The sequence below is a fragment of the Calidris pugnax genome, unplaced genomic scaffold (genome assembly GCF_001431845.1).
Source record: "Calidris pugnax isolate Ruff unplaced genomic scaffold, ASM143184v1 scaffold25, whole genome shotgun sequence".
Taxonomy (NCBI): Eukaryota; Metazoa; Chordata; class Aves; order Charadriiformes; family Scolopacidae; genus Calidris; species Calidris pugnax.
In genome coordinates, this window is record NW_015090805.1 from 12,591,772 (window position 1) to 12,605,999 (window position 14,228).

Consider the following 14,228-nt stretch of genomic DNA (forward strand, 5'->3'; position numbering starts at 1 on the left):
AGCCACTGTTTACTAGAGGCTTAATCCATATTATTAGAGAAACTCAAAATGCACCCAGGTATCTTGCATGGTCAGTTCTGACTAACTGCAATACAGCACAGTTTCACCCAGCCAAAATGAATGGCCTATAGAGGGAGTATGAGACTCTTCACCTAGCTTATCACAGTGAGACTTTGTGTCTGTACCCTTTGACAACCTGTATATATACTTATTGTAGTCTTAAACTGCTTCCATAAAAACTAAAACTGAGTAAACATTTACAAAACCTAGTAGCCAACCATCACCTCCTCTCCTACTCCACCTGACTAAGAGGTCACATTTGGCTGAGGCAGCAATTTCTCAGAAAAAAAAAAAAAAAGTACCACACAAATCTTCTGATGATGCATATACTCTGTTGTCCAGCATGCTTCTATGATCTGCTTACCTGCTCAGTTAAATTCCTCAAGTAAAATATACAAATTCAAGCATGACCTGCCTGTCTGACATGTTTTTGAAGTTGAAGCCATGAAGCTGTTAGGACAGTAAGAAGTGGAAGTCATGCAATAGGGTCATGAATTAATAGGTCTATGGATGGTCCAGGGTCCCCAAAAATAGCCTGTGCACAGAGAGAGGAAGAAAGAAGCAGCAGTATGCTTCTCATGTTTGTCTTTTTTAAGAGTCAATTTTGACAGAAAAAAACTTACACAGTGGTATAAATATCCAACTACAAAAATTGAGCTTAATCCATCTCTAAGGCTACTTTAAAAACATTAATAAAAATGCAAGATGCATGGAATATAATTTATCTGAACTCTGCAAAAATTCCACCTGAGGCAGGGCTTTGCAGCACACCTAGATGCTACGTGGTTGTCAGTACAATTAGAGAAATAGATCCTGAGAGGAAGGAAACAAATTCCTTGCAGGAAAAAAAAGTTTCAGTGATAGTTCCATGTTTAGTAATCTAGGAATAGGCTCACCTTGGGCAGGTCAGAATCCTGAAGGAATATTTGGAAAAAACCCAAAACAATTAAAACCCCAAACCAACAAAAACCACCAATACCAAAGAACTGCACAAAGAACAGCTTGGTTTAGTGCAATTTGACAGGTATACCTTTCAGTGGCTTCAGAGTTAATCAAGGCTAAAGAATGCAAAAGGTGAGAACACAGGGTTTACCTCCTCCTTATTTTCTGATTTTTTTTTAACAAATCACACTGCAGGCCCGTCAGTTTTCAACAGCACACTAAGGTAAGGCAGGACCAGGACTTTACTGAGAATTTGAGACAGCTGCTATCACTGTGCACACTTAGGAAGATTGTAAAAACTAAGCAAGAAATACAGTGGCTGTCTGAAAGCCTCCTGCTCTCACTCAAGATTAGGAATAGTGACAAAACTTAGAGTCATGAAGAATTAGCATAAACCTTCCCTAATCACAGATGACTTCAAGCTGAGTGGTGTGGTTGACTTGCCTGAGGAACGAGGTGCCATTCAGAGGGATCTGAGCAAGTTCAAGAAGTGGGCCCATGTGAACCTCATGAGGCTCAAAAAGGCAAAGTGCAAGGTCCTGGACCTGGGTTGGGGCAACCTGCAATACCAGTACAGGCAGGAAGATGAAGGAATTGAGAGTAGCCCTGCTGAGAAAAATTTGGGGGTTCTGGTGAATCAAAAGTTGGATATGAACCAATAATGTGCAGTTGCAGCTCAGGTTAACTGTATCCTAGACTGTACCAAAAGAAGCGTGGCCAGAAGGCTGAAGGAGGTGATTCTGCCACTCTACTCTACTCTACTCTACTCTACTCTACTCTACTCTACTCTACTCTACTCTGGTGAGACCCCACCTGGAGTACTGTGTCCAGCTCTGGAGTCCTCAGCACAGGAAAGACATGGACCTGTTAGAGCAGACCCAGAGGAAGGCCACAAAAATAATCAGAGGGATGGAATACCTCTCCTATGCAGAAAGGCTTAGAGAGTTGGGGTTATTCAGCCTGGAGAAGGGAAGTCTCTGGGGAGACCTTATTGTGGCCTTTCAGTACTTAAAGGGGGCTTACAAGAAAGATAGGGACAAACTTTTTAGCAGCGCCTGTTGTGGTAAGACAAGGATTAGTGGCTTTAAAGTAAAAGAGGGTAGATGCAGACTAGATATATGGAAGAAAGCTTTTACACTGAGTGTGGTGAAACACTGGAAGAGGTTGCCAAGAGAGGTGGTAGATGCCCCATCCCTGGAAACATTCAAGGACAGGTTGGATGGGGCTCTGAGCAATGTGATCTAGTTGAAGATGTCCCTGCTCATTGCAAGGGGGATGGACTAAATGATCTTTAAAGGTCCCTTCCAATCCAAACTATTTTATGATTCTAATCATGAACTATCATTATCAATAAAAACTATCAGATCAGGAAGTCTACACATCCTTCAAGACAACCATGCAGAGACATCTCCCCACCTCCCAACACATTAGCACAAGTTAAACTTTCTTATGGTGGCAATCTAACATTTCATTTTTCTCCAGACCAGCATGATAGATATCTCTCTATATATAACTTCTTTTTCATTGTTTAAAAAAAAAACCCTGTTATCTGCCAGCAAATTACTTTTTTTTGTTTCACTTAAACTTTTCCAACTGTCTTTCATTCTTATTTCTTTTCCTAACCTTCTAAAACACCTTTTACCTAACTCTATAGTATTTTACTGAAGTCTTCCTGTTAATCCCCTCACTCTTCCCACTCCTCTTCAGAACAAAATGCAATAAAAATTTATTAAACCCATATTTCTTGCCCCCAGTATGGATTTCTTAATGATTTATTCTGTAAGCTTTCCCATTGCTTTCTCTTTTTTGATTCCTGACTTTCTTTGTGACTGTAATTCTGTTTCCAGACCACCTCAGTCTGCTACGAGCTTTTAGATACTGCAACAATGGCAAGCTGCAGTATCTAAAAAACCTAAAAGCCTGTTGTTTAACAACAAAGAAGCTTGCCTGTTACAGTCCCTTTACCAATAACTCATTTTCTTAGAAATGAGAGAAAGCTGTAACACCTAAACTTACCTCCAGCAAAAAGAGAAGTTGCAAGCACCAGCCATTTGTAAAATGATTGCACCTCACCTGCATTTGTTTAAGGCCTTTGAAGTTACAGTGCTGCCCTCAGAAAGGCCTGCTAAGGAAAAAAAAATACTAGAAAAGGTTAATTCTGCAGTTACTGGTAGTTAAGGATGTTCTCAAGAAAGATGTTTTGGGAAACACTGCTACTAAGTTAGCGTTTCCTTTGTTGTCTGTTATGTTATTTAAGTATTTCTAGGGAAATTTGAGTGGTCTGATATAAGGAATAAATTGCCTCTATTTTCTGAACAATAAACTAATTCATCTAATTCATGCTTGCCCTTTCACATAGAAGTAACTGGCTGCATTTCAGAGCAATATGTCTCACAGACTGCACAATCTCTCAAGACATTTTATTTTGAAGTTAAGCACAGACATTAATTTTTTTTATAATTTGGTAGAGATTTCAGAATTCTTTGGGGTAAAGTGAACAATATCACAATTATTCATAATTGGGCTGCTTCATCTAGCTTGCCAGAAAAACATCATATGGAGAATACATCCTTTACCCAGGCTATTGCCTTCATGCTCAAATAGTGGTAACTACTCAAGTAACAGTAGTGGTAACAATGAGTTAAAAACAATTCAGAAAATAAGCAGAAGAGGTAAACCCTGTGTTCTCACCTTTTCCATTCTTCAGCCTTGATTAACTCTGAAGCCACTGAAAAGTATACCTGTCAAATTGACTTGACTTTGGCCCTGTATCACCATCATGGGCTCACTGGGGGTGGCACTGCCCCAGATGCCCACCTGGCTGCCCTGCTCGCGGGCTGGGGTTGGTGGGACGGATCCTGGCTGCCAGGTCCTGCCAGACTGCACATGGGTCCCCCAGCACCCTGGCCCCAGGGAGGTGCCCGTGCTCATGGTACATTGATACTGGCTGTCCTTCAATAGCATCAGAGAAAACGAATATTAGCTTTTAGTTGCTTTGTTGGTTTTGTGTGTGTGTGTTCTTTTTTTATTTGGGTTTGGACTTTTTTTTTTACTTAGTGGTGTTAGCAGTAAATTCATCAGTAATCGATAGAATGGCTTCAATTACTCTTATGCTGTTTCATTACTGCTTGCTTCTCATGCCCTTATTCAGCAGATAGAGAGTTGTATCTTCAGAAATCCTGGACTGATGCTGGAATCAAACTCACAAAAAATAATCAAACACTTTTCTTGGTCACAAATGCAGCACGTTCCAGTCTCCGTCCTTCAGCATAAGAACATAGATCCTTCAGATTGCCCTAGGGTGTTTCAGCTTAAGCAGTTTGTGTTGCCTTGATGAAGAATATAAGTGATAGTGTACATGGAAGTGATACCATAGCTGTCCATTATATCACCAGATTGTGCAAGTGGTGTTTTGTTTTCCTTCATTCACAGAGGCAAAAATCATATTCTACAAACGAGATGTCTTTAATATTTGAACTATTAATTTCAAATGGTACTATATTCTACCAAATATATACTTTATACATAGGAAGGTAGAACAAAATGCTGCAGCCAGGCATGTCCTGAATACCAAGAAGGGCAGAATCGTTACTCCAGTGCAACAATTAACACTTGCATGCCATTAGGGAATGGCCTCATTGCAAAACTTGTCTATAATGAAAAGCTTTGCATAGGAAACCTCTAATATACATCACGACTTTCATTTTGCCCTACTTATCACACAGTAGTTTCAATTTCATTGCAAGTGCCCTTTCAATTAAACTTGCAGTACACTATATGCAAGGAATCATAACATTCTCCAAATTCTTTTATTTTTAAAGATATCTTCCCAAATCCATTTGAAAGCAATTCTTTAAAAAAATCATGTGTTTTTTTAATTGCTTTGGAAAGTGTCACAGCAGTACACAGCACCTTGTGATTTTTTGTCATGAAAGATTTAGTCATTCAGATAAAAGTAAATGATTACTTTTTCCCCGCTTTGTGATAAAAAGAAAGTGCCTGTTTAGTCCTAAAAGATGGTATTTGCTTAGCAGAAAAAACCCTTTTTTTTTCATTCAAAACTTTCATCTTATCATCAGAGTGCCTGAATGAATTCTAGAAATTTGTTGCCTGACCTGATCAACCTGCTGCCAGGTGTGGTTCATTCTGCTTTTCCAGCAGTACCATTGACAATGCTTTATATTGATACCAGCTCTGGAATATTTCATTGCTTTTTAAAATCTAACTGAAAGATAGTTTCATCTTTTTGCTACATAAAAGATTTTTACAGAAATTTAAGTATGATGCTAAGGTCAATTTGGAATTATTCTTTTTTTTTTGGTAAATTTTTAATAAATCACCAATGAAATTTAAACAACATCCCCAAGCGTAAGCATTTTTCAAATAGGAATGAGCTTACAAATAAAGTTTCTTTATCTGTTCAGTTCAAATGAGAAAGTTGGTTATCTTTTGCCAAGAATGCAGTGTGACACATTTTTTCTTTTTTTTTTTTTTGTTGCAGTGCTATATGTGTATAATTTAGCAATGACACAGGTAAATAAATTGTTCCTATCAAGGTATTTGTATATACTTTTAAATAATTTCTCTTGTATTTTGAGCAACATATCTGAAATATATCAGAGTATAAAATATAGTCGCAAGGCTGAATTTTAGAAGTTGAGTCTTTTTCTAAAAATGTCACACATTATCTTTGCATTATCAGCTACTCGCAATAGTTGTACTTATTACTCACCTGTAAATTAAAGGGGGACCTATCTTGTGATCAGTGAACGGAACTGATTGACTCTCAAAATATCTGAACTAAATTTATGCGTCATTTGAAGTCTGGCTTTTTCTGAGCAAGACACATGACTATATGAAAAACTTTCAGTGGCGTGCTGACATAAACAGAACACTGAACCAGTTCCCTCAGGCTCAGTTTTTCAGTACAAAGAAACCTTTTTGCTAATTGTTGGTGCTGCCACTGACATTTAAGGAAGCACAAGCCTAAGACACCTGCAGGGTCAGAGATTAAGGGTCTGTGGAAGGAAGAAGGTAGAGCTAAGAAGACATTATTGGGTGAAACATTATTTTCCTGTGTATGACCCCTCCATTCTTTGGCTGGTGTGGTTTGTTAGAGCTTAGATGGCACTCAGAAAGCTGATGCTTTCTGAAGGTACTAATTCACAATCCAGCAAGTTTCCACGGGAATTCAGCCTCTTAGGAGACTTCATTTTATTGGTGGTAAAACAGAGGTCATAGATGTTCCTCTGCCATTTCAGGGAAGCGGCTGAGGTCTATTATCTGGGATGTGCCTGCCCCATCCTCCATTTTAGTGGAATACAATCCAGCATTGAATCAGAAGATTTCATCACAGGCTGGGCCTGACTTGTCATGACCAGATCCTGATGGTGCTAACAGAGTTACATGACTTTTGGAATGCTCAAAGTCTGGCAAAACAGGCTAGCTTCTGCTGATAATATAATTTGCTGGCATGTGCTAAATATTTTTAAAATGTTGCACTCATATTCTCTGGAAAAAAAAGATTATCTTTCAACACTAGCATTTAGGGGGCTGATCATGATGGACCTCAAGCTCAGCTGGAGACTCAGGATGCTACAATGGTAGTTTTTAACAGCAGTGATGTATTTTTACAGAAAAGAGAATAATAAATTGCTGGGCTGCTTGATCATTATTCAGCACTTCTATAATGGGGGGAAAAATAATTGATATGTTTCTTTTTTGGCAATAAGACTCAAAATGAATCAGATATTCTTGACAGGGAGACACTTAGGAAAAATAAATGTAACTACAACACTCCATTAAAGTAAAAGTATCTTTACTATTAATATACAAATGGTGAAGAGTGACAAATAATTGATATACTTTAAGCCATACTTTCAATGTCTTTCATAAATACAAAACCAGCATCTGCAATATTACTTCTTTTTACAGTATAGAGAGATATATATATACACAGCATTTCATAGGGACGTAAGATTTTGAAACAATAAACAAACTAGCTCCAGTGGTAGCTAACTTATCAATATATAATTCAGGTGGTATATATCGCAAGTGGGCTGTTGACAACATGTGGAATAACAAAAACAATATATGGTATGCTTTAGCTTATACTGTACACAGCATACAAATACATACCAAGTGCTCATTGTAGCAGGAAAGCTTTTTTTTTTTTTTTAAAGTAAACAAACAAACAATGTCTAAGTAGTTCAAAATTCTTAGTGAGAACTCTACACCATGAGCAACGAAATTATCTTCTTGCGGGGTCTGACTGCTTTATATATTTGTCACTGATCTATAGAGACACTGAGGGTTTGTTTTCCCTTCTCCCAACCCTGCATTTTAGGTTCAAAAACGTAGCCTACTTACACAGCAACATTAAAGGATACAGCAGGGCTGAAGTTCCCCCTCCTCCACTTTTCAGAGCTGGTAGTATGCTGCCTTTTGGCAATGCCCTCCAGCAGCCTCACTTGTTTCGTTAACTCCCCGTTTCCCTTGTTACTCCTAACGAGAGACGCTCCCACTTTCTGAGCCCTCTCTCTCAGCTCATTCTTTGGCACCCGTTCTCTCTGGTAGTGGCTTTCCTGAATTCTGACGGCACCTCATCTGGTCATTTTGCCCTCTCCCAATCTCACCTGTGATGTAAAAGCTGCCAATACAAATTTGGCAATAAATATTTATTTCATTTCTCTGGGCTAAAAATGGCCAATATTCAAGTTTGAAAGTCAAACATCATGAGGCTTGCAATGCCTGTTAAGAGGAAAGATAGACTGGTAAACTGATTTCTCAGAACCTGTTCCAAAGCCAAATTTGTTATAGAAAGGTTTCTTTCTGGCTCAGGTTCAGATAAAATGATATAATAACACATTTATATGTGCAGTGCAAATATTGAAGATCACTTAAAACTTAGTGAGTGGTTTTCCCCCACCACTACAGAACTGCTGTCAAGTTGATTGGGTACTCCAGGAAATGATATGACAAAAATCTGAAAAAGGGGGTAGATCCTTTTTTAAAAAAAAGATTTATTTAACCATGGTTGCTTTCCCTCGATCAGAACAAGTATCTGAAGTTAAACAAAGGGATTTAATAAAAAATATTACTTAGAATGTTTTCATCTTTGCCTAAAGAAGTATTGCAATCACAATGCATTATTTGGAGAGATGTTTCATGTCTTTTATTTCTGGGCATATAGGAATGTATGGGATAAAACAGTGATCGGATATGTTCATCAACATTTCCTGATCAGTACAAGCTCCTGACAGAAAAACCTCCTCTGCAAAAGTTGTAAGCAGGAGCCTGGCAGGACATTTAAATTCCACTTACACTTAAAAGTCTGATTCACAAAAGTGACTCAATCAGCCAAGGACATGCAGAGCCTCCCTGAGATGGACGGGTGAAATTCAGGCCCCACTGAAGCCAGTCTTAAACCCCAGTGAGTCCTGGATTCCACTGTGGCCCTTCTTGCAGCACTCTCAGCATCTCAGCACCCCTCTTGATCAATTTGCAATAGGAATCTTGAGCTTTTTAAGTAAATGGTCTTTTTGGAGGCCTTTTAATCAGGTGTGAATGTCACCCAACAGATACAACACTTACTCTACAAAGATATTACTTCCTATGATAGCTTACACAGAGATGGTGGGACCACAAATGACTATTAATATTCACTGCAGTTTTACTCCAGAGGTAAAATGGTGGGAAGATGCTCCACATCATCTCTTACATTTATGAGAAGATTTTAATGTTTAAGGTCTAAATACTTCATTAGAACTAAGGAGACTTTCTATCTGACTCTTCAACTTGATAAATTGGTCAAAACACCCCTACACACTCACCATGTGCTCCATCTACTTGAATCATTTCAGCAGTAGTACACCCACTATGACCCTCACTAGAATTGTGATCTCAATAGATTTTTGCAAATTTTGTGTTTAAAATGTGACTTAATAATACTATCTCCAGCTTACTTTAGATGGGTATTTGAGCATATTTGAGCAGAAAAGTATGTCATGATAAAGCTTTCAAATATTTTAAACAGGCTTTGTAGACAAATTATTGAAGATTTTTCTTTAATAAAGCAGAGTGGCATGCTATCAAAAGGCACAAATACATTTCCATTATCCAGTCTAGGAAACAGAAAAATGGCATGATTATTATACTACAGTTTGATGATTGGCACTTAAATAAATAATCAAAGTAATTACCATCATAAAAAGAAAGCCACTTTTTTGATGAATATTAATGCAGAGGCTGAAGACAGCAGATGGAATTTACTAGACCATGGACTGCTGTCAAACAGCCTTTGTAGATGACTGTCACTGTGTAACTACGTTGTATATATCTATGAAGAGATAGAAAGTAGGCCCAGTCCTGCAAGCTCTCCTATGAAATTAAATCCATCCTCCTGCTCACATTGACCCCACTGATGGCAGTAGGGTGACATATGAGATGTGGGTTCAGCTACACAAAATTTCTTGCAAGATCGAGGCCTAAATAAATTAATCTTTTTCACATTAGGCATTAGCATCACCAGGATAGTAAATATTTCTGCAAACAGAAAAATAATCTCAGAAGTTGAAAAAACAAATAGACAAACAAAACCATAAAAAACTCTCCAGAGTACATTTGTATACTAAATTGTAAAACAAACATTAGTTAAAACTTTTGTTATTATTGTGGTAAATCAGAATGCATGTCTACTAAAAAAATAATAACAAGAAGATCTAAGTCATTTTACTTACTTCTACTCATTTTTTGTTGAAGAGAGATTGTCACTGCCACATTCCATATTGTCAATAATTTCAATGGCTCCCTCCCACCCTTGTCCCTGGAGTATGTTAGTGTAACAATTCAGATTACTTTTACAAATAGTTATATTCTGTCAACTCTTCTGACATTTCATACTAACACTTAAAATTACTTTTAGACAGTAAAAGTGACATTTATACAGATACCTGTTCTCTTCTTTTTAGTCTAGAATAGGAAAAGAAAATAAAGAAATTATGTTATCCCAGTTCTACACATATCTTACAAATTACTACGTGCTGTCCCTCATTTGGAAATATTTGCAAATATTAGTGGTTTTGAGCATTATTTCATAGTTATTGTTTGGCTTTCTCCTGCATAGCATAAAGTCAAAGCACAAGAGATAACCTATTAATCCACAGACCAAAGAGTATGCTTGGAACAGTCCATCAGTAATTTAGAACTGTTTAATTCTCAGCTCTCACATAGCCCAACCGGCACGAGACTTAACAGCAGGAAGAAAAGAAATATTTCTGGAAATAGCTTTTGGTTTGTAATCCAATATAGTGGGAAATGCTTTTGCTTCCAGTATTGAAATAATTTTGCAGTATATTTTACTTGTAAAGAGTATCACAGGCATATTAATAATACATGTGCTGACAAGACCTCTTAAATCCTCTAATCCCTTCACATTGTAATTAGAGGCCATATTAGGAAAAAAAACCTAAACTGAACCAAAACCTCAATATATAGCTAGGCCATGAGGATTTTTTTGTGTAAATCTCAATAAGAAGTACTCAAATTTGAAATGCATCTACGGTTGAGCCCTAGACACTGTTAGCTCTGCCCACATTGTATGGGAACCTTGTTGTGCAAATGATCATGCTGGCATCAGAAAAAGCACCATTTGCCTAGCAAAACTTGACTTACGCCAATATGCATGGCACCACCTAACTTTGTGGTAGTAGGTAGAAGAGGAGAGGATGTTTACTACCTTCATCCTCATCTGGGTAAAAATACTGCATGAGATGATGTGGGGTGCAGATGTTCAAGCCACACCAACTGCATTATTCTCAACTGCTTGAATTTACCAGGTCCCTTCCTTGCATTTTGATAGAAGGAGAAAGCCCAGCTGCAACTACATACCTTGTAGAAAGAAAATATATTCATACATATAAATGAGGCAGCTGGTTCTCTTAATCATAGGTTAGGGGGTAGTCCTGCTCACTGTGTACTTACTTGGAAAGAAACAGGACAGAAATTTCATAGTCAAGCAGCTATTTGGTAATACTGCCTGCTCAGTACATGGGAGCAGCAGTGAGAGGTCATAAAGGAATGTCTTCCTCTTTGCTTCGCCCAGACATAGTGCCTTAGCATTTAAAAAGATGTATTTGAAGCAGTTTTAAATTATTCTTTCGTGACTTTCATCCTACATTGCTATCTCCTCTTATGCATTGTTTTCACCTTGGTTCTTGTTTTGTGGGAATTCGGCCTCTTATCCTAGCCACACCAGTGGTATGTCTGTGTCCTCAACTACTTGGTTCATTGTGGATATTTCCAGGAAAAGTTGTAAAAGTTGTAAGAAACCTCATAAAATGACTTGGTTTTGAAAAATAAGAAAGATCTATGAACTAAATATATCCTCAGCTCTTTCAAATCGGTTAACCTGCCATTTTCCCCAAATTTAAGGACATTCACGTTTCACTTTCAGTTTACTGCACCACTTTGCCATGACTACAAAATATCAGCTAAGTGTTGATGACATTCTGTGGGAAATCAGGAAGTGTAAGGACTTCAAATATGAGCAAAATGCAAATATAGGATGGAGAGAATATAATTTACTGAGTGAAGCTACACTTAAACCTCAGGTATAACTTAGGTACTTAAAAATCCACAACGTACTCTACAGTTTACTGCTGACAAGTGTATACACTATGCTGGAATGGAAACAAAATATATTGCTCCAATTAGCAGCACCATTAAATCAATAACAATAAATAAGAATTATGTTTTTATCAAATAAATCAGTCAAATTTCACAGTGCTGCAGAATAATAAAAAGTATTATCTTAAGGAATGCTCAACAGGAAAAAAATATATTTAAGCTAAAAAAAGATGCTATTAATTAATAATTTAAAACTGTTCCTAACTGTTTAGTCAAAGTCCTCATTTCCATCTGTTCTTACGGGGGTTTTTTGTTAAGACAAAGTGAATGAAATCATAAAGGAACAAGTGCTACTTTAATAAGGCCAACTTTTAAAATTTCATGTACTAATTTGGGGAGAAAATATATCCACTATACTAAAATGCAGTTTTATCCCCTGACAAAAAGTTTAGAACTAAAGGAACAAATACTGTATATGTATATAAATGTTGTGACAAATATTTTGAATGTGTGTTTATTGTAAAGTTTCATTTAAAGCTAAGATGATGATCAACAAAGTTTTCACACCTTTCTGCATTTTAGTTTACATGCAACCTCACAAACATTAATACAGAAAACCTGAAACACTGGAAATCCTGGGGCCTTTCAGAATCACAGTCATGTAGTTAGGATGAGGCAAATATACTGCTATAAAATATTTAGCTAATTTTATTTAAATCTGGACATAGTGTTTATCAACCTTTTATCATACCTAAGAACCCAGGTGGGACTGCAGGTGGAGCTGGCTCAAGTGTTGAAGACTGTCTTTTTTTGTTTGTTTGTTCCAAGTGATAAGCACAGCTGAAATGACTACTGAATATCTGCTAGTGCTAAGGTCTTAAATGTTATACTGAGATTGTTTCTCTTTTTGTTTTAAAGGCAACCTAAACTTTTGCTTTATTATAAAGGGATACAAATAGAGTAGTGTATGGCATTTTATGTATATAGCTTGCATTGTAGGAGAAAGACCCGATGTGTTGCTTGTGGTTAGGGGTGCTTTGTAAAGTATTCTTCTAAATAGATATACTTGTCATATAATAAATTACAGTTCTTATTCTGCAGATTTTTCAAATTTATACCGTGGGACTTGGTGTCAGCAAAACTACATACTAAAACCATTAACAGAAAAATAGAAAGGAACTGTAGACAGAAACCGTTTCATCATATGTACACATGTACTGACTATTCCAAGCTTAAGTTTCCCAAGAAATTAAGGTCAGCTGTAAAGTTTTGGTCACGGGGTTACTTCAATCCAAACGCATTATCCAGACAGCTGTAGCTTATCTTATGCTTTGCTATCATCTTCTTTTGACTGGATGATGTCATTAGCAACTTTGATTTCTATGGTTTCTGGATTTAAAGCTTCTTTCCCATTTTCCTCCTTTAGTGGCAACTTCCTATCAGAAGAAAAGAGGAATCATGGTAGCACATAAGTAACACATATTCTGGAATTTAAGTCTACAAAGTATGTATTGTTTGCACAGCCCACAGTGTTTCTAAAAACATAATTTATTGAAAATAAAGCGTAATTACTGAGGTTCTTTGCTTTTAAAGAAACTCATATTAACTCTATTTCTACAAAGCCAGAAAAAGCTAAATGGCGCATGGTAAGAACCCTGCTGCTGCCCAATACACAGTTTCTTTAATACAACAAAAGAAGCAACAGAATGCTAAATAACCTGATTCAAGACAGTATGGAGGTATGTGTTTCTGAGGATACCATGAAACATTACAATCAAGCCTTTTGCTGAATCTAGATTACACTCTTTTTTTTAATGTCTATTTCTAAATGTAAATTCATATGTATAAGAAAGAAGACATCTATCATTGGAGGTTATGCCAAGATGTAGGTAAAGGAAATAACTTCTTATAGCACAAGGAGGTAATGGAAGTTACATTATTATTTAGAAACATCTATGATTTCTTGTTGCTAGAGCACACAATCTAGCTGTGTTAATAACTTATAGCTCTTTTAAGATAAACTGAATGAAAACTCTGAAGAAATGGCACAAGAAGAAGCTGGCTACTTCTATTCATCTCTGTGATAGAAGCTGTACTTATTTGAATACAAGAAAAACTTCAAACGGTATTTTAATTTCAGAAACAGTCTAAAGATTTCTTTGGGTTTTTTAATCCTCAATTCCAATGGCAAATGAGTCCCCACCCTTACTTTACAGGAAAAACAAAACTCTGCTTTGATTCAAAAAGGTCTTGAAAATCATTGATTCCCTAGTGCCAGTAGTTAGCTGTCAAAAAATATAGCTGTCAAAAATATGTATGGTTTACTCAGATGTTCCTGTAATAATGTCTCCTGGGCATAATAGCTGTTAATCATGATTCCAGTTTGGGTTTGGTTTCTGTTTTTTAACTAGGGAATAGTATGCATATGCCTTTTTTATTCATAACAACTGTTAAATGTTTCAGTAAATTTCCACTGCGATTGCTTTGATGTCCCAAAGAACAATATACTGTTCAAAAGCTGTCTGAGGAATCCCTTAGGAATGTCTTGTAATAACAGTGTTTAATAACGACAAATAAACCAAAGCAATACCCAAATTCCC

The 14,228-nt window shown here is 36.9% G+C and overlaps 1 protein-coding gene across 2 annotated transcripts in view; it reads right to left on the minus strand.

Annotated features, from left to right (window-relative positions):
• Window positions 1-6,803: 6,803 nt before the first annotated feature.
• Window positions 6,804-14,228, minus strand: part of NCAM2 (neural cell adhesion molecule 2) — a 302,812-nt gene continuing 295,387 nt past the window's right edge. For both annotated transcript variants that reach the window (XM_014938236.1, XM_014938237.1), the window contains exon 18: window positions 6,804-13,064. In XM_014938236.1, the coding sequence (XP_014793722.1) occupies window positions 12,953-13,064 (112 nt within the window). In that variant the 3' untranslated portion in view covers window positions 6,804-12,952. The remainder of the gene's footprint in view (window positions 13,065-14,228) is intronic.